General features: G+C 39.0%; 1 protein-coding gene across 2 annotated transcripts in view; it reads right to left on the reverse strand.

The window, feature by feature from the left end:
• Nucleotides 1-8,432: 8,432 nt before the first annotated feature.
• Nucleotides 8,433-20,641, reverse strand: part of MMP16 (matrix metallopeptidase 16) — a 184,776-nt gene continuing 172,567 nt past the window's right edge. For both annotated transcript variants that reach the window (XM_065053938.1, XM_005499462.4), the window contains one exon: nt 8,433-19,597. In XM_065053938.1, coding sequence (XP_064910010.1) covers nt 19,263-19,597 — 335 coding nt within the window. In that variant the 3' untranslated portion in view covers nt 8,433-19,262. The remainder of the gene's footprint in view (nt 19,598-20,641) is intronic.

Raw genomic sequence — 20,641 nt, forward strand, 5'->3', positions numbered from 1 at the left:
TAACTTTTCACTTTATAGATAAAGAGGAAAGAAGACTGAACTAATGAAAGATGTTTAATTCCTAAGAGCCAGAGTCCCTTGAGCTCAGGGGACTTTGGAGTCTGGAAATCTCCACACCCCGAGGACAGTGTTTGAATGAGTCACCCGTCTCCAAACTTGCAATTTACCAAATTCATCAATTGATGATGACCCAGAGTTCCAGATATGCCTAGTTCTTCCCCTGGCTGATGGCTAAGACCAGAGGCAGAGTTGCACTGTCTTCCTCCTTCAATACTTCTTAGTGGTAAGCTTGTCACCTTGCTGAACTGGTTGACTATTATGAATCATATTTTTGGTGCTCAGGGTATGGAGAGCTTAGACATGCAACTCTGCATTGGTCATCCCATTCATTTCACAGCTGGCTACTGGTGATTATGTGATTCACCAAGGGTCAAAAAGTAATCTGACTGTGCTGGGAAGTTGAATCTTATTCCAATTCAGCTAGTGTTGCCATCACCTAGGTATTTTTCTCACTCCAGCCACAAGACTACAAAAGCAGCTGCAAAACCACATTATGGTTTATGCAGATGGAAATAATGAGCCTTAGAGGAACTCCTGATGTGGCTGGGCTGCAGACTGGGACAAACTGCTATAACGATCCATGTAAAGAGTTTGAACGGAAAAAGAGACATGGGGGAATAAGATTACAAATGCTAAAATAATTACTTTTATGTCTAAAGAAGAAAGCTCTCCATGAACTATACAGCTTCTGAGATAAACAGGCATGTATGATTGTGCCAGTGCAATTTGGAGAAAGGTGGGAGAGGTGAAACAAGAGGTTTTGTCCCTCAAGGAACTGTTCCTGCAGCCCACATCAACAGACGCATATGTACTATGCAATGCCATGTAGCCTGACCCATCAAAGGAATAATTTAATCTTCAGAACTTTCAATTCCTTGTCTCTCTGAACCACTTAAGTTAAATTCTTTTAATTAACATTTAAATGAGATTACAATTCCCTGTTTGCCTTTCCAAAGGTCATTGGGACTTTATGGCATTAGACAATGTCCCTTTCATATCAGAGTATTTGAGAAATCTTCTCACATCCAGGCATTTTATACTTTCCCAGTACTGTTGACCTGGATTTATTTTACTGCTTTCTCTTTAATTATTGATTGTACCTGGGCTTGGTAAGCAACACAGCCAGAAAGATCTGCATGGTCCAGATTTCCCCAAAATTTAAGTAAATCAAAACTCCATTGTCAAAATTAATTTCCATATTATGTGAAATATAATCAGAACAACTCTATCTAAACACTCTGGTCTTTACTGTTTTTCTCATTTCTCACAGAATGTTTATCTTTCCCCCCTTTACATATTGTTATTACATTAGTAATATGCTCTGTGTCTTCATTTGTCTGTTCCTTCATCCTCTGAAAGACCTGAGTATATGCAGTATAGTAAAATTTCTTACCATGATATGAGCTTATGCTATATAAGCCAGCACATAAACAAAGCACATTAACAAAGAGGTGTGATGCACACACAGTGCAGACTACCAGGGAATCAGGACCTGGAAGAGATTTGGGAACAAAGTTATTTAACACTGTGACAGTACTCAGATCACAGAATCACAGAATGTCAGGGATTGGAAGGGACCTCGAAAGATCATCTAGTCCAATCCCCCTGCCAGAGCAGGAACACCTAGATGAGGTTACACAGGAAGGTGTCCAGGCAAGATTTGAATGTCTCCAGAGTAGGAGACTCTACAACCCTCCTGGGCAGCCTGTTCCAGTGCTCTGTCACCCTCACTGAGAAGAAGTTTCTTCTCATATTTAAGCGGAACCCCCTGTGTTCCAGTTTGTATCCATTGCCCCTTCACAGTATCAAAGTATCACAGTATCACAGTATCACAGTATCACAGTATGTTTGGGATTGGAAGTGACCTCAAAAGATCACCTAGTCCAATCCCCCTGCTGGAGCAGGAACGCCTAGGTGAGGTCGCACAGGAACATGTCCAGGCGGGTTTTGAATGTCTCCAGAGAAGGAGACTCCACAACCTCCCTAGGCAGCCTGTTCCAGTGCTCTGTCACCCTCACTGAGAAGAAGTTTTTTCTCAAATTTAAGTGGAACCTCTTGTGTTCCAGCTTGATCCCATTACCCCTTGTCCTATCATTGTTTGCCACCAAGAAGAGCCTGGCTCCATCCTCATGGCACTCACCCTTTATATATTTATAAACATTTATAAGGTCACCCCTCAGTCTCCTCTTCTCCAGAGACCCAGCTCCCTCAGCCTTTCTTCATAAGGGAGGTGCTCCACTCCCTTAATCATCTTCGTTGCCCTACGCTGGACTCTCTCCAGCAGTTCCCTGTCCTTCTTGAACTGAGGGGCCCAGAACTGGACACAATATTCCAGATGTGGTCTCACCAGGGTGCAGTAGAGGGGAAGGAGGACCTCTCTCGATCTACTAGCCACCCCCCTTCTAATACACCCCAGGATGCCATTGGTCTTCCCAGCCACAAGGGCACAGTGCTGGCTCATGGTCATCCTGTTGTCCACCAGGACACCCAGGTCCCTTTCCCCTACACTGCTCTCTAATATGTAATTTCCCAACCTATACTGGAACGTGGGGTTATTCCTGCCCAGATGCAGGACTCTACGCTTTCCCTTGTTAAATTTCATTAGGTTATTCCCTGCCCAACTCTCCAGCCTGTCCAGGTCCCGCTGAATGGCAGCACAGCCTTCGGGTGTGTCAGCCACTCCTCCCAGCTTAGTGTCATCAGCAAACTTGCTGATAGTACACTCTATTCCCTCGTCTAAATCATTAATGAATATACTGAATAATATTGGCCCCAGCACTGACCCCTGAGGCACTCCACTAGATACTGGCCTCCAACTAGACTCCGCACCATTGACTACCACTCTCTGGCTTCTCTCCTTAAGCCAGTTTGCAACCCACCTCACTACGCTATTGTCTAGACCACACCTCCTCAACTTAGCTGTGAGGATGCTGTGGGAGACTGTGTCAAAGGCTTTACTGAAGTCAAAGTAGACCATATCCACCACTCTGCCATTATCCATCCACCTTGTTACATTCTCATAAAAGGCTATGAGGTTGGTCAAGCATGACTTGCCCTTGGTAAGCCATGCTGACTGCCCCTAATAACCCTCTTATCCTTGATATGCCTTGAGATGGCACCAAGGATAAGCTGTTCCATTACTTTCCCAGGGACAGAGGTGAGGCTGACCGGTCTATAATTACCCAGGTCCTCCTTCTTGCCCTTTTTGAAGACTGGAGTGACATTTGCTTTCCTCCAATCCTCGGGCACCTCTCCTGTTTCCCAAGACTTGGCAAAGATGATGGAGAGCGGTCTATCAATGACTTCAGCCAGCTCCCTCAGCACCTGCGGATGCATCCCATCTGGACCCATGGATTTATGGATGTCCAGACTATTTAATTGCTCCCTAACCCAGTCCTCATCGACTAAAGCAAACTCCTCCATCGACCTGACTTCATCCGGGGTCTCAGGGGTACAGGGCTCCCCAGGACGGCCTCCGGCAGAGTAGACAGAGACAAAGAACGCATTCAGTAATTCTGCCTTCTCTGTATCTTCTGCCACCAGGGCACCCACCCCATTCATCAGTGGGTCTACATTGCCTCTGGTATTAGTTTTATCTGCTGTGTGTTTGAAAAAGTTCTTTTTGCTGTCCTTGACCCCTCTCGCCAGCTTTAATTCTAAGGAGGCCTTAGCTATCCTAGCTGCCTTCCTACATCCTCTAACAGCAGCCTTATATTCTTCCCAAGTGGCCAGCCCCTGCTTCCATGACCTGTAAACTCTCCTTTTCTGCTTGAGCATACCCAACAGATCCCTATTCAACCACGCAGGCCTCCTGGCTCCCTTCCTTGACTTCCTACGTGTGGGGATGCTCTGATCCTGAGCGTGGAAGAAGCAATCTCTGAATGCAATCCAGCTATCTTGGGCCCCTTTGCCTTCAAGCAGTCTTGCCCATGGGATTTCCCCCAGCAATTGCTTGAAAAGGCCAAAGTTAGCCCTGCTAAAGTCCAGGGTTGCAATTCTACTTGCTATTCTGTTCCTGCCACACAAGATGCTGAACTCCACCATATTATGGTCACTGCAACCCAGGCAGCCCTCAACCTTTACTGCTTCGACCAGACCCTCCTTGTTAGTGAGGATGAGATCCAGCACCTCTCCTAGTTGGCTCCTCCACCATCTGCATGAGGAAGTTATCATCAATGCACTGGAGGAATCTCCTGGACTGTGGCTGGCTGGCTGAATGGTCCTTCCAGCAAACATCATGGAAGTTAAAATCCCCCACAACAACCAGTGCCTGTGAGTGTGAGGCCACTCTCAGCTGCCCATAGAAGGCCTCATCAGCTTCCTCAGCCTGATCTGGTGGCCTGTAATAGACGCCCACAACAGTGTCATCCCTGCCAGCCTGACCCTTGATCCTGACCCATACACTCTCAACTCGCTCGTCATCCACTCCTGGGCAGAATTTAGTACATTGTATTTGCTCTCTCACATAGAGAGCAACTCCACCTCCATGCCTGGCTGGCCTGTCTTTCTTGAAAAGGGCATAGCCATCCATTACCACATTCCAGTCATGTGAACTGTCCCACCATGTTTCTGTAATTGCCACCAGATCATAATCTCCCAACCGAACATAGGATTCTAACTCCTCCTGCTTATTCCCCATGCTGCGCGCATTGGTGTACAGGCATTTCAGGGAGCAAGCAGAGCACTCCAATTTCTCCCTAGGGGCATAGGAGGCCACCCCGTCCTCATCAGTTTTAGAATGCTGCCCCACTGGGACAAGCCCAGCTACAACCCCATTCCCCTTCGAGCCTAGTTTAAAGCTTTCCAAATGAGCCCAGCTAATTCCTGCCCCAACATCCTTTTGCCCCTGCGAGATAAACCTTTCCTGCGTGACACTGTCCGGACCGGTGTCTTATAAAACCAACCATTATCAAAGAATCCAAAGCCCTGCCTGTAGCACCAGTCTTGGAGCCAACCATTTAGAGACTGAATTTTCCTATTCCATCCCACATCGTCCCTTGAAGATGGAAGGAGTGAAGAGAAGATCACTTGAGCCCCTGAGTCTTTCACCATCCTTCCCAAGACCTTGAAGTCATTCTTCATTCCCCTCAGACTACGGGAAGCAGCTTCCTCCCCATCTGTCTGGATACCAGCAGCGGGTAGTAGTCTGTCGGGTGCACCAGTCTGGGGAGCTCTCTAGCAATATCCTTGATCCGGGCTCCAGGTAGACTACAAACTTCCCTAAGATGAGGGTCAACTCTGCATATTGGGCCCTCTGTTCCTTTCAGAAGGGAATTTCCTATTACAATCACCCTTCTTTTTTTCTTATCAGAGGCAGTCTGGGCTGGCTCTGATCAGCTGACTGAATGCTAGTATCGAGTTTCAGCTGCTTTTAAACCTCCTGCCGTCACCGTGGGAACCTTGTCCTATCATTGGTTGTCACCAAGAAGAGCCTGGCTCCATCCTCATGACACTCACCCTTTACATACTTATAAACATTAATGAGGTCACCCCTCAGTCTCCTCCAAGCTAAAGAGACACAGCTCCCTCAGCTTTTCCTCATAAAGGAGATGTTCCACTCCATTAATCATGTTTGTGGCTCTGCGCTGGACTCTCTCCAGCAGTTCCCTGTCCTTCTTGAACTGAGGGGCCCAGAACTGGACACAATATTACTCCGTATCTTCCTTATAAAACTAGTCCTTCACAGATAATAGAGTATTTCCCTACAAAAGAACAACATGAATAAAAAAACTCTTCAGGAGTTTTTCAACTTGAACCTATTACTTTAATAGAAATATGAGCAAAGACATGCACTGGGAACCTGGTCAGTGTCACTGTGTAACAACTTCCCGGTATAGAAACAAGGGGAGTGCAGCCACACTTGCCATTGATCATGATGAGAATGTTTGACTGATGTTGAAAATCAAAGCAAAAATTACCTATGAAACACTATACAAAACCACTGCACAATGAATCTATTACCTATAAATTAGACAGCAAGTCAAGAAGTCATGGATAACAAGCATACCTCTACATGTCACTTCAGGGGAACATTTAAAATAGAAGAATCCTGGAAAAGCAAAGAAAGATAATCGATATGGTGATTAATGACAGTGATTTCACACAAGCATCTGGGAAATTAAGCATGTTCTTTAGGACTTGCTTCTTGCAGTGACTTGTGAAGGGATGAAGGAGCTGCAAACCAAACTTGACATCAATCTATTGAACAGCAGGGTAGCAATTATATTTATTTCAGCTTGGAAACTTTCCAGAAATTAAATACTAAGATAAAAATATCTTTGAAAAGTATTGATTCTTCAAACACTTATTTTATTTGTTTGTTTTCTTGGACAGCTTACCCACTCTTGTTCTCCCGAATTATAACCCAGATATTTCAGACTAAAAAAAAAAAAAGATGTTTTTATTAAGCTTTGGAAAAGTTCCTTTGCATTCTGAATGTTTTGCAAAGGATCATAATACACTTCCTTTTGAGCTGAACATGACTTAGATGAACATTGATTAGCCATTGATCAGAGTCTAGCTTCTTGTACTAGTGAAACACAGTTCAAATGTGCACATAAACCTTGCATATCTTATAGCAAAAACCTCTTTATTAATACAGACTCATTTTCACCACAAGCAGCAGTGCATTAGCAGCACACTTGGAGAAAAGGCAGTTTGGTTCATGTGTGTTGTAGGATTTAGGACTGAATAATGTTAATTAAAGTACAGCCCTCACAATTCATAATAAGCACCCAGAGTTTTCCCCTTTGGCTTAGTAGGTAATCTATAAAATACTTGTCACTTTTATCCTTAGCATCACTTGAGTGGAAAATAAGCCTGTGCCATGCAGTTGTACACCATGTAGAATTGAAGAAAGGCATATATAATATATTCCATTGACAAGTAATGATTTTCAGATGTTTAGTTGATTTTGTTTGTAATAATTCAAACAACTTGCATGAAAGTGGTTGGTAAGGACTGATTAGGAATATTTGTTATTCATAATCAGTTTTCTCTAACTGTTAAACCTAATATTGACTGTGTTTCTTGATTGGAAAGATTTTTGGAGGAGAATAATTCCTGGAAGCTAAATCCTGAATTAGGACCTAAACATAAAAACAAAAAAATAATTATCTGCCAAATAATTATATGAAAATAGATCTGAAATAGAAGAGTTATGATATCAAATTTCTCAAAAGTTAACTGTAGTTGCTAGAGGTTTACTAATAAGTTTTCTGCCTGTAGCTGCATCTTCACCTATAGAGTGAAGAAGACATAGATCAGCTTGGATATTGTTTTAATTCCTGTCTTTCAGAAAAAGTATATTTCCATGTACTTAAGATGGTAAGATGCTTAAGACACTCCCCAAAGCCTTCCATTCAGAACCAGTCTTTTTCCTGTCGGTGCAGACAAGGCCTAGCCAGGTGCCTTTTCCCCTCTCCTGTGTGAGAACTGCAATCAGTGATCTCTGCAACATCTGTTTTATTCAGTTGTCTTCCTTTCTTCCGTTAATCAGCCAAATAATGGAATTTCCTTGTTCTTAAATTATTTTTCTTTTATTTATTTTTTTTTTTAATGATGAGTTAATTTTGAGTTTTACACAGTGTAAAAGATAAAAGATATACACCTCTGATTTCTAAAGGAAAAGAGTGAGGTTTGGGGTAGCTTAAGTGTGTAATGAGTTTGGACTCAGGTCTCGGATCAGCGTACAAGCATTGCCTTCTTTCTTGCTAAGACTCTGAAACAATAAAAACATCCAGTTTATCTTCAAATAGATTGATCTTATTCCTGGTTTCCTACACGCACACATATGCATGGGTGAAGAAAAGCTTTAATCCTTACAGACTAAGAAGAATTACATGTTTGTTGACGTGAAAGGAACATAGATCTTTGAAAATATGAGCTGGATGGCCAAAGTTTTAGAAAACCCTTCTTTGCATCTTAGTCCTGTAGTCATCTATTGTGATTTGATGTCACGAAAACTACAATTTTTTTGTTTTTATTCTTCAGCTATTTTCTAATTTGAATCAGTAGACTCATCTTTTCTTTACACTAGAATTTCATGGCTTCTCTTACACTCCAGAAAGGAAGAAATTCAGCCACTTGTTCATCATTTTTGTAGCGGCTGTGACAGCTATCTCTAATGACTGGCCCTTCAGACTGGCCGTTTTCCATACAAATTAGTTTTTCCTACTCAATTTTGATTAAGAAAATTAACTCATGTTTCTTTCACCTTGCTCATACCCAGATACATCAATAATATTTCTATATATTGTCATAATCTGTAAAGTATTCCTCTTCTGAGGATAGTTGGCTGTAATGGTACACATTACCTAAAGAGCAGCAGCTATAAATCCTACAGTAATATATACCAATTAAACAACAATGCCTTTATGAAACTTTTTTCTGTTCTGTTATTTATTGACAGATTTTTTTTTAATTACAACACAATGAAATGATGGTAAGTACATAAGATGCAATAGTATAAAAGCCATTTCAACCCTTCCCTTGGTTAAGACACTTACAGCAGACAAGAACTGCCCCACCCCAATTCCCCCTTCTCAAATGAAAACAAAAAATAAATATAAATTAATAAATATAAAACAAATCACTGCACAGCCCTTAACTCTTTGATTGCCATGGCAAGAACCATAATGACAATTCTAGTATGTGACTTTCTGTGGTTAAAGGTTGCCGCAGCAGTCAAAGGGTTATAGCATTGTAAACATAAGTACTTTGTTGAAAATGTTCAGTCATGTTAATGGTCTACAGCAATGAGATTATTATCATGACCCCTTGACCTTTAATGACACAACAATATAAGGGATTAAAGAGATAATAGCTTGGTGAGCTGTTACATAGATTAATTAACCCATTTTGTTTAACAATGCACTATGAGGTCTTGATTTACTAATAAAAGACAACTTGTGTATAATAAAACACTGTTCAATGCATTGATCAATAAAATCAATGAAAAAATCAGTCTAAGCACCACAAAATTTTGCCTGATTATATCTGACAGTCATAATACACTTTAGCACCATTTAGTCAGCCTTGCATTTGCACACAAACAAGCTTTGTGTTTGTCAGCAGAAGCTACCTGAAGGAATAACATATGTCAGTTATAAAAAGGTTACTGTATAGAATGCTGTGTGAGCCAATAAAATAAAGTAAAATAAAATAATAATAATAAGATTAAATTTAGTTGCAGAAAGCAAATAAATGCTTCAGCTATTTCATTCCTAACACACATCCTAATGAGCCAAACATGGACATGAAATGCATATGAGGCTATGAAGAGAAAAGGGAATAAAAATGAGAAATTTGCACCACAGAGAAATCATAACATCCATATTCTGACTTATTTGTTAAGCTTTGTAATTCAAACAAACAATTGCTGGGCAGTTAAAGAAGCAGAGCTTGAAAAGAGTTGATGTTTAACAATGTGTGAGTTTTATGATCATGTTACATAAAAAAACACTTTCAGAGGTATCCTAACAATTGCACCAAAATCCTTGTCTCTACATGAAAGGTTGTTTTCCTCTTTCTCAGAGGTGGAAGATAAACAAGCAAATAAAAGTTTGGGAAGAGTCACAATTGTAATAGCTTCTAGCTAACATATTTGACCTAGAACAACTTCTGCTGGAATTACAGTGAATTACAGGGAGGAAGGAATGCCCAGAAGATGGAAAATGGAATCAGTTGCTAAAATAAAACCCAACAAGCAGAACTAAGGAAGAAATCAGGTTCTGGTAGATACAGCACTTGGAAAGAAAGCAAGGTGCATGTTATTCAGAAAGTAAGAGAAACAAGAATGTGTATGAAGCATGGCAAACAATGTACCATTCCTGTACGTATGTATATCAAACTCTGATTGACTACACACTGACAAAACCAGCTGTACATGCTTTTACTGCTAGCAGCTCTAACAACAGGACTGGCAAGGAGCAGACGTCACCTGCCTCAAACAGCTTCTGATCATATAGGAACACTTATCACATACAAAACTTTCAGAAGACAAACACCTGCATCTTCCTCTGCAAGCTGTGACTGAACCATGCAATGAATCTGATTCTCAGACTACAGTGGAAAAGCTCTTCATAAATATGTTATTTATGACGCCTAAAAATTAGGATCACTCAGAGAACAATGCATAATAGCAAAGTATCCTGTCATGCAACAGTGCTAGCGTATTATGCTACAGCAGTAATGTAATGGTAGGTGATGTATGTGTATGAACTGACTTGTCGTAGAGGGAGGAGTTCAGCCAGGTAATTATTGTCTGAATATCCATGACACAGATTATAGGCATCAGAATGCAAAGGAAAAAGAGAAAAGGTTAAGGCTGAGAACTGGAACCACTGGAAATAACAGAAACATGTTTGAAATGCAGCTTTCTAGACTGCTCATCTCTCACAGGTTGCATAAATTCTTAATGCAAACGGTATGCAGTGGCTGGCATAAAAAATGGTAGGTGTCTGATGTTACACCATTGTACATGAGACCCAGCAAGTAGCCACAAGATGCAAATAAGGAGTCCATGATGGCCAGTGCTGGCTCTACCACGTAATTTTCATAAAAGAGTTAAAGGATGGCAGTGTCAATGGATGGCAGAAACTTCAGTAATCTGAAGTGAGTAACTTGGAGCTCAGTGTTGGGGGACTGGACAATGAAAAAGATTTAGTGAGATATACATCAAGTTCCTCAAATGTTCACAGGAGTTGTTGAGAAGGTACTGCCTCTTCACCATAGACACAAAAAGCTGCATTTCCTAGTGACAGACTGTAAAAAAGTGTGTGATTAAATCATGGGGGTAAAGATACATGGCTGCCATATAGACTAACAGAGGTAAAGCCTTCTTTGTCCTTCAGTATCTTATCCAGGGGAGTTCCTCTAAGATAACTTTCTGGATCTAATTTCTGAAAACAATCATAAGAACACTTCATTGACAAGTTTTTGCACATAGATTCAGGCTGAAGTTAGCTTGACTAAATCTGTCTCTAAAGACTTTTGACTGCATGAAATAAACAATGTGCTTTCTCTATATATTTGTAGCCAGCTTTAGAGTAACTATACTGAGGAGCCTTTTGACTGACCACTCTCTTGTGGGTTATGACACCAAATATATAATTCATTGGACTTTCTACAGCCTAACAGGTACCCTTGTTGGAGACCAATAATACTTTCAAAGCTGTCACCAACTTCCCGATGATCTCCCTTCTGTTGTCGATTATGAGGCAGCTACATGAAATTTTAGTGGTGTCGGTCGTTCTTGGCTCCTTCCCCTTCTGAAAAACTCATTTTGCACTTTTAATTATGAACCAAAATATTCTCATTCCTTTTCCTATGTTCTTCTGGAAATGCAAAATGGAAGTGTGCTTCTGCTGCTGCTTCTGTGTCGGTCTGCAGTCTTTGATCAAAAGACCTAGTTGGCTTTCCTGTGGATCCTAGAAGTTGTGGAAAGAAAGTTAATGACTAATTAAAGTTTCCTGTGAGAAAGATTTCAACAGGGTGTTCCTTTGTATCTGTATTTGTCATCACTGTGATCCAAGGACTACGACCTTCAAAGGAATGCATATTGATAGCAGATGATGAGCTGTGTATCTTGGATGACAAGAAAGGAGGCTCATAATACTTGATCTATCCTATAAAATGGTTTTCAACCAGACACAATGAGACAGAACTGTGCATGAATTGACAAGAGATGTCTGCATGGTTTTGGAAACAGAGTAAAGATGGATGCTAACCATATATTTAGTTGACAATGTTTTACCAAATGTGTTACACAGAGTAAGAGCTGGGAATAGATTATTTGCCTCATCACACATTTCTTCACTTCTGGATTCCTTTTCAAGATTATATCTCAGGTATTTCTGTGAGCTGAGTATTGACAATGGCTATCCTGAAAGATTTTTTAAATAGTTTTCATCTACTTTGTGAGGTATAGCCAGAGTTCATAGCACTTTATTATATGAGGTAAAACACAACCATGTAAATACAAGTTGCAGCTATGCCTGGTAGGTATGAATTGTGGTTGTCCTGATCATTTCAAACCGTAATGTAGGTGCCTTATTATGTCTTCTGAATACACGCCAGCACACATACCACTTCCCAACTTATATCTCTACTTATATCCAGGTAGACACACTGCCTGGAGCTGGCTTCAACATGGTGTTCCTGTAAGGTATGAAGATGATCAGTATGTGAGCACTGACGATTTTGTGGCAACAGCTAAGCATAGCATACACAGTATGTGCATCTCTGTTTAGATTCATTGTGTGCCTAAAGATGGGCTGTGCATTTCAACCAGAATATTTAAGTTGTATTACAACATATTCTGAGGTTTTATATAATATCATGTAATTGTGAATGCTGAAAAAGAGCGTTACAAACCATCATTTTACATTATGGGAAAACCTACTTTTCTTCAAGGTTGTAAAATGATAGTAAGGGAACAAAAATTTGTTCACACCTTATAAATAAGTTAGCATTGATTGCCTGCTGACCCTAAGCCCTCTCAGCTTCCATAAGGCAGATGTTTTTATGTACAGCCATGGGAGTTATGAATATGCATGTCAACTGGGTGTTAAACTATACCAACACATCAGGATGGCAATATGGCTTAGAAAACAGCGTTTTCTGACTACTACTCACTACTTCACTATTCTTTGCAAGTGATGAACCCATCTGGGCATACACTGATTGGCAGAGTTACACTGTTCTGTTGCCAGTGGGTAATGGAATATTGTGCTAAAAACTCTTCAAACTCTCTTGTCATATTGTTAAGGGCTAGCCAGGTATGTCAGGAAGGTATTTTCTCCCAGCCCTCTGTTACCAATCCTTCTCAGAAAGCCAGTTTCCAGAACAATGTATGGGCAAATGGATGATCAAGGACACATGCATGGCACAGAATAAAAGTGATTATTCCATGTGTTAGTGCCAGATGGCAAGATAGAGAGAATGTTCAAAATATATTTTACTGCAACAGAAAAAAAAAAAAAAAGGCATGAAATCTATGAATTAAGATATGCTGATAGCTCACCAAGGAGATTAAGGTTGTAGTTATAAAATGGATGTGAAGTAATTTCATAGGGTAGAAATTATTATTAACTAAAAAGAAAGCTTTGGTTTATGTGATAGCTATTATAATATTGTCTGTGGACAATGTCAGTCTACAGAAGCAGAAGAAACTAAGCTGTGTGACTGGAAAGCTCTGTGCCATCATAAATGTCTGGCATATGTAATGATTATCATTTACGTAGTTTTACTGTGACAGCAAGTAGCACTGCTTTGCATGCACATCCAAGTGTAGAAAATTGTCTTTAGCATGCTAGTTTACATCAGCATTTCTTCATTTATGTCTTCTCTGCTTCTAAGATTTATTTCATCTATACTGTGGGCAAACTGGAGCACCACTTAAGGCTATATCCACAGGGCAAACATACTTTATGTACACCTCTCACAGAATGTCATATCTCAAAAACATAATGGGTAGCTGCAACTGCAAATGTTAATAAACTGACTGTAAATTGTAGACGATATGCTAAACCTTACTTACACTGTGAAAAAAAGACCTGTTTATGATGCATGTGTTTAATGCTGTCCACACGTTTCTTTGAAAAACATTTTGATTTTAGGAACAGATGCTTGCGGTAGTCACATACTGATGATCCTTCATAATATGATCTCCTGATTATCACTGGGCTTTCCTAGTTGCATACATAAATCAAACAGTGCCACGTCATACAGAATCTGTGCTGCCTAACATTAGAGGCTGCCTCAGATCAACACCAAATGGAGCCAGTCTGCAACAAGTGAGGGCATGCTTTTGATGCTTACCAGACATTTTCAGCATCTATGGCACTGATGACAATGTCTATCAGTCTCTGACATCTCAGATGGCAAGTCACAAGAACGGGTTAGGCAGATTCGACTCACACATTACATTTTTCCATGAGACAAGTGGCAGACAATTCATTGATTTACATGCATAAATCAGAGATTGTGAGTATATGGTTCATTTACACCTGATTTTGTAACTGACATATGTTTAAATAGTCTTCTTTTACGTGAACCACTCTGTCTGCAGTGCGTGCACTGTGAGCTAAGGAAGTACGCCTGACATTACAGTGCTGGTGTATCAGTCACAGCTAGACCATTGTATTCAATAACAGGTTATCTGTTCCTCATCTCTCACACAATATTATTTGATTTACAGCATAGCTGAACACCTAAGTGGCCAGTAACATTTGTTCCCTCCACTGATAATAATGATTTTCCTTATGGCTCATAGGGCTGCAGTCATCTATTTAGGCTTCTGGAAATAGAACTGTCCAAAGACAGTCTTGACAACAACAAAAGGCGACAGGGAGCTATTGTTCTGCAATGGCTGCTTCACATCTCCTACTGCCACAGTGCACGGCTTCCTCCACCTCTGCAATTGGTGATAAAACTTAGGGCATGTTGTGAGAACATACAGGAGCCAAGACAGAGCAAACCCCTGCAGTCAAATCTTTGCTCCTCAGACCAGTCATCTTGTGCTATCTCCAATTTAGGCTGCTAATGGTGTAGTAACTTGCATGTCTACTTTCTTAAAACTGCAGTGCCTGGAACATTCACTGTTCAGTTTGCTATATGCATTTATTAAGGTTTTCCTTAGCGATGGTTCAAATGCAAAAAAAAAGAGAGTAGGAATGTAATGCTTCCATTGCTTACAGGCAGACCTACTTTCTATTCTACGCACTTTTTTTTAACCAACAAGCTAGAGTTTGATTCTATATAATTTGGTACCAAAAGCTACAATTAACTGACATTAAGATTGTGAAGTAAGACCCCCCCAAAAAGTTGAAAATTCAAAAATTAAGCCTTAAACTTTGTTCTTAACCCACAGTGCTAATAGCACAGGAGTCTTTACCAAACAACTGGGGAGGTGAAGTACACTTTCAAGAAAAAGTGTGTCTTCCCCTTATGTTTGAATCTATTAGATTCGGGCTCCATTTTTTTTTTTTTTTTTTTCGCATGATTAGCCTTAAAAAGATCATTTCTTTAATTATCCCTTCCCTTTGCCCCACTTTGAAAGAAGAAAAAGAACAAAAGTTCATAGGAAGATATAAAATATGCATTACATTTATTCAGGAGACCTGAAAGGGCTCCTTTGGAGCCATTTGGGTCTCTCCATCCCAGCCTATCCAGTAAACGTACAGTGACATAGTTTTCTACAGGTATTTTTTTGATAAAAAATTATTTTGTGGCTACAGTCAATATCCTTTTCATAGGTTTATACATTAAAACACCAGAGGAAACACTGCCATAATCTGCTCTGGCCTTCTGCATTGTACAGACCCATAGTACTCTGAAGATACACAACCTTGTATAGTCAGCTTGGTAGACTGTAACTGATTAACATAATGCATATTCAGTTTTGTATTGTTCCACAGTACAGATCATGATGATAGCCATATGGAAATTTTTATTAAAAACTTTATGAAAAAAGTTACGGCACATAAGCAGGAACCCAGATTGCAGAACTGAAAATATTTTCTATTTGGCTTTTTTCTTAATTGTCATAATTATAGGCCCTGGTAGAAAAATAACTTTTCAAAAAACAGCATTGTCTTAGAACATTTAAGTGTTTGAATTCAAATCTAAATCAGGAAACAGCACTAATTTACTCTGAACTTCTGTAATTTGAAACTAGCCAGTATGTATTTGTCAACTACAGTGAACACAATTGTTCCTACATCTTTTACTTAAAGCAAACCTTTATGACTGTGTTATAACCTACTGAAAACAGAAGTATGTAATAAAAATGCTGATGCAGTCTTGCTCAGCATGACATAAACATGCCAATATAATATTTTTTCTCTCTCTCTCTGTATATAATATATATGCACTTTTAAGTAAAAGAAAATAGATTAAACAATCAACTTATCATGTATTCGTGTATATATGATGTACCATATACCAAGCACTAAACTTATGACACTTACCTTCCTGCATAACTAAAGTTAAATTCTCCAAATACAAACATTTTTGTTACCTTATCAAAAACAACAGTCAACATGCTCAGCACTTCATTACTGTCAGGGAATCAGTTGCACAAAAAGTTAAAGCTGCCATGAAAGGTATTTCAAAAATGAAGTTAAATTTTCAAGTAAATAAAAAACCAGATGAGATGCTGTTCTGACCTAAAGATAATATGTTTTCTTAGTGTAGAGAAAAAAACAAACGGAGAATAAGTAGTGCTGTTAGTATTTTCTATCAGCTATCCAAGTGACAAAATTGGAACAGCTACATGAATCATTTTGTTCTGTCTGTAGCAGAACATAAGTTATAGTAGTTTGTTGACAATAATAATCTCTCCATGGATTAAAATATGTGTATGTGTGAGTTTGTGTGCATTTATAAATATACAAACACACACACACATTTTAATATATATGACAAACAAACATAGAATTCCAAATTCATCAAATGAGCTCATGTGCAGTAAATAACTTATGTTACTTTACTGTCAACCTATATTTTCACCAACAACTGAACTGCATTTACGAAATGATGCTATGGGCTGATACTGGTGCACTTCTAACCTACAGTATGCATTACCTCTACAAAACATCTCCAAAATGCCATCTGCATTGCATATTTGTTGTAAAACTATATCTTTTTCTAATCTTCATTTTTGTTAGCCGTACATATGTATATCTGTTTATGCTCTAAGAAATAAGTTTGCAATGCTTTATAGCATGCCACATATGTTCATAAAATAAATCCTCAAATCAATATAAAATCATGTAATTGAACAAAAAGGCATACTATTTTTCATGCTATGCTCAATATAAATATAAATTCAAGGCAGTCAAGCTATCCATTACCAAAATAATAATAACCATAATATATATGTATATATACCTACACTCTCTAAAAAATGATCCAGTTTTGTGGATTAAGAAACCAGTAAGAAATTGGTTGAATGCAGTACAAAAGTCTCATTTTATGTAAAAGCCAATACTGGCCATTTCAAGTATTTTAATACTTTTCTATAACCTTTCCATTAATAACTAGCTATTTGTAGAAATGATAATTTTATACTGAAAATTGTATTCAAGTTAAATAAAAATTAACTTCTACTGCAGTTCATTTTTAGAGTGTGCATGTATACATAGCAAAATACCCTTCTACAGATCTATCATAAATATTTTAGTTTATGTCAGTTCTTTTCTAAGAAAACACTTCAACTTTTTTTTCTCAATTTTTGGATAATGTATATCAGGCCTCTTAAGAAATAAAACTCGTCTTAGTTAATTTGCAACACCAGATTTCCTTCAGTTTGTGCCAGTTTGCAAGTTAAAGGTCAAAGATCAAAGACATAGGACAGTACACTTTAAGGAAATTCAGACAGTGAAGCTGTTCACAAAAGACAATGTTTAACTTGGTAATGACAGTCAACAGGTCAATAATCAAGTTCAAGGCAAGCTGTTCATTGTTGCAAAAGCTACTCCCCTCAAATCCTGGCTTTCATAAAAAACCAGGTGTCTGACTTTTGGGGTGCATCATTCTGACCATCTTTTATTAAGTTCACAGCCCAGTGACTGTAAAGCCTATCACTGCAAGAAGCAGCTCCTTAAATCAATAAAGAGGTCTGTCAGTTGCTGACTTTTCTCTAGGAAAAAAATATTGATACAAACCTGCTCTGCAGGTCACATGAAAATGACAATACTGCTGTTAGCACAAATTACACAGAATGTCAAAATGCTTTGGTGGTCTCTTGGCTCTGTCAGTGATATCATATTCGGCTGAAGGCCAGAAATTTTACTAACCCTTTGAGAACTATGGTGAACATGCAAAGGGGTAACACACACCGGAGGATACTCATGCAATATCAGAGTCATCGTTTTAGCTTTCCTTTGAAACTGTAGCTCTACCTCTGCAGAGGCAAATTGAATTATCATGCAACATAGTTTAAAAGAGAAATTCAAGATGCTTAAGGTAAAAGGCTAAGCTATAAAACTGTCACCAGTTTAGAAAAGTTCTTGGTAAGTGGTAGAAGTTATTAAAATTGGTTCCTTTAACCAGAAAGTAGCTGGTAAATATCTTTTGTTTTCTATTTATGTTACAAATGCTTTTCTATCAATAATGCAAATAATTAAAAACACTCACAGTCACAGGAAATCTGTTTTGAAAAACTGATTTTCTTTTAAAACCTGTATTACCCAAACACAATCCTATAATTTAATGACAACCAAGATTAACATCCACCAGACTCTGAAAATGGATGCAATAGTTCTCAAAGGGTTACACCACCAATGTAATACCAGCGTCAAGTTTCTCTATAGCGTGACTGTTGCTTTAGTTCACTGAAATCCACTTCAGAGACAAACTGCTTTTTACCATGCTTTGGAATGAGTGCTCCTGACAGACCTATAAAAGGCCTGGGGCAGTTGACTTGGTACAGCTTGGGAAAGATTATGCAGGAAAACCAACCAAGAATCAAATAAACCAATAAAAAGGTTCTGCTTGAATATAGTAATGAATATAAATGAGTTTAAAACATTGAGGACGTAGCCCAGAGCAGCTGTAAAAAACACAAAATGAATGTATTATTAAGGCTGTTACTATATTGCAGATATTTTGGCCCCTTGTTTGTTGGAAAATGGCTGTCCGAACAGTCTGAAGTCCTGCGTGTCATCCGAGTCTCCCACCTGACATAACTGGGAGTAGGAGTATAGGACTTTATCCATAGCAGACAGAAAGCAATCCTCTTTGGAGACAAAGCTGTTTTGGGTCTTCTCACTTTCCTGAAAGTTCCATTGTAGGTTGTTGTGTTTTTCTAAAAAAATTTACTTTCAGCAAAAAATTTTTCAAAGGGGAACAGGCCTTAAGGGAAAAATGTAGAAACATCAGAATTTTTTTTTTCCTCTTCATTAATTAATCCTGATAGTTTATCGGGCATTGAGCGTGCCGAGGAAAGGCCTAGAATCGAATGACAAAGAAAGACAAAGGACTGAAGAAACAGCAGATACTGTGTATCATGGAAGCTTCCCAGCTGAGCAAATCGCCACTCATGTGCAGGACAGGCAACCCGTTGGGTTTCAAAGATCAGCTTTGTTTCAGACTGACAGATGCCTGCTCCTAGCTAGGAAACTGCATAACACCTCTTGTGTTGAATCTCAAGTTACCACAAACTCCTGGGAGAGAAAGAAAATAACCAAAACCCTGCATCACACCCACTCTTGCATAGAGCGTTTGCAGTACAGTATGTGGCGGGGTGTTCCTTTCCTTTTGAACTGGAACACAGTGTAAACCAAGACAAGGAGGCACAAGGCCAGGATGCAGGGGATGACGATGGCTATGGCTTTCACAGTGCTGGCTGTGTTGTCCAGTTTGATGACAATGTCAACGTCATCTTGAGGGCTGTGTCGGTCTTTGTCTCGATCTGTTGGTCCATCACAACCCATAAAATCCTTGAGAATGGATCTGGGATAGCCAGGTTCCACTCGGAGCATCTGGTTATTGAATTTCCAGTACTCTTTTCCTTTGTAGAAATATGTGAAGCCTGAGGAAGAAAATTGCAATTATTCATGGTCATGTCAGATCAAATCATGTCATCAATACACCATGACCAAAACTACTGGTATCAAATTAGTTTGTATTAAAAAAAAATAAAATGAAAGGAACAGACTTCTATTATAGGTCTTTCAAATGTTCTTTAGAAACTTTGTTTCTTTGCTGTTTCTAGAAAATCTAACATCAGGGTGGTTTGGCTTTTTTTTTTTTTTTTTTTTTTAAATTCAGTAAACTGTATTCAGTATTTTATTTTCTTCCATTACTACAAAAACAAAACAAAACAAAAAAGGAATTCCATATAATATGATTTTTGACAGACTAGAGTCCAGTTGATTTGTTTATTCAGTCAAAACCCAACCAGAGTTGGAATCTCCAAGGCCAGGACTTTGAAGCAACACAACCTCTTCAAGATGGGAAGTCTACTGAAACAAATTGCAATGCTATGCTAGCCAGAAATGAGAACTGACCCTTTTAATGCCACATAACCTACCGCTGTACTTCAGAAGAAGGAAACTGGATGAAATAAAAGCAGCTTCGCCAAGAAAAAACAGGTGTAACCAGATTCAAGTTTGCTGCAAAGAGCTGGGTTTTGATCAGTGAGGTGCGATTCAACGTTACTACTAAACATGCTTAAATGGAAAAAAAAAAACAAAACAACTTGACTTCCTGCCAAAAATCTACATTGCTTTATTATCCTAGCTGAAAAATGGCATTGATCTGGCAAGAAACAAACCTTCAGGATGGGTGAACTTCCTTCTACTGTTTATGCATGGAATGCCAAAAGCTGGGTTTTTCCTTATCTTTACTTTGTAGACCTCAGCTAATTTCCTGCAGTACAAAAGGCCACTAAGAATACTAAGACGGATTGGGCACTATTTGTCATTTTAATAAGGCTTCCTGAAAAGATCGGTAACTGGCTATCTGGAGATAATATTAGTAATCACATATTCAAACAGCAAATAGTTTATTTCAGTTCTAAAAACAAACCCCAAAATAACTTGATAGTATATTTTCTAGCTCAAACTATGTAAAA

This window comes from Columba livia, chromosome 2, assembly GCF_036013475.1.
Source record: "Columba livia isolate bColLiv1 breed racing homer chromosome 2, bColLiv1.pat.W.v2, whole genome shotgun sequence".
NCBI lineage: Eukaryota > Metazoa > Chordata > Aves > Columbiformes > Columbidae > Columba > Columba livia.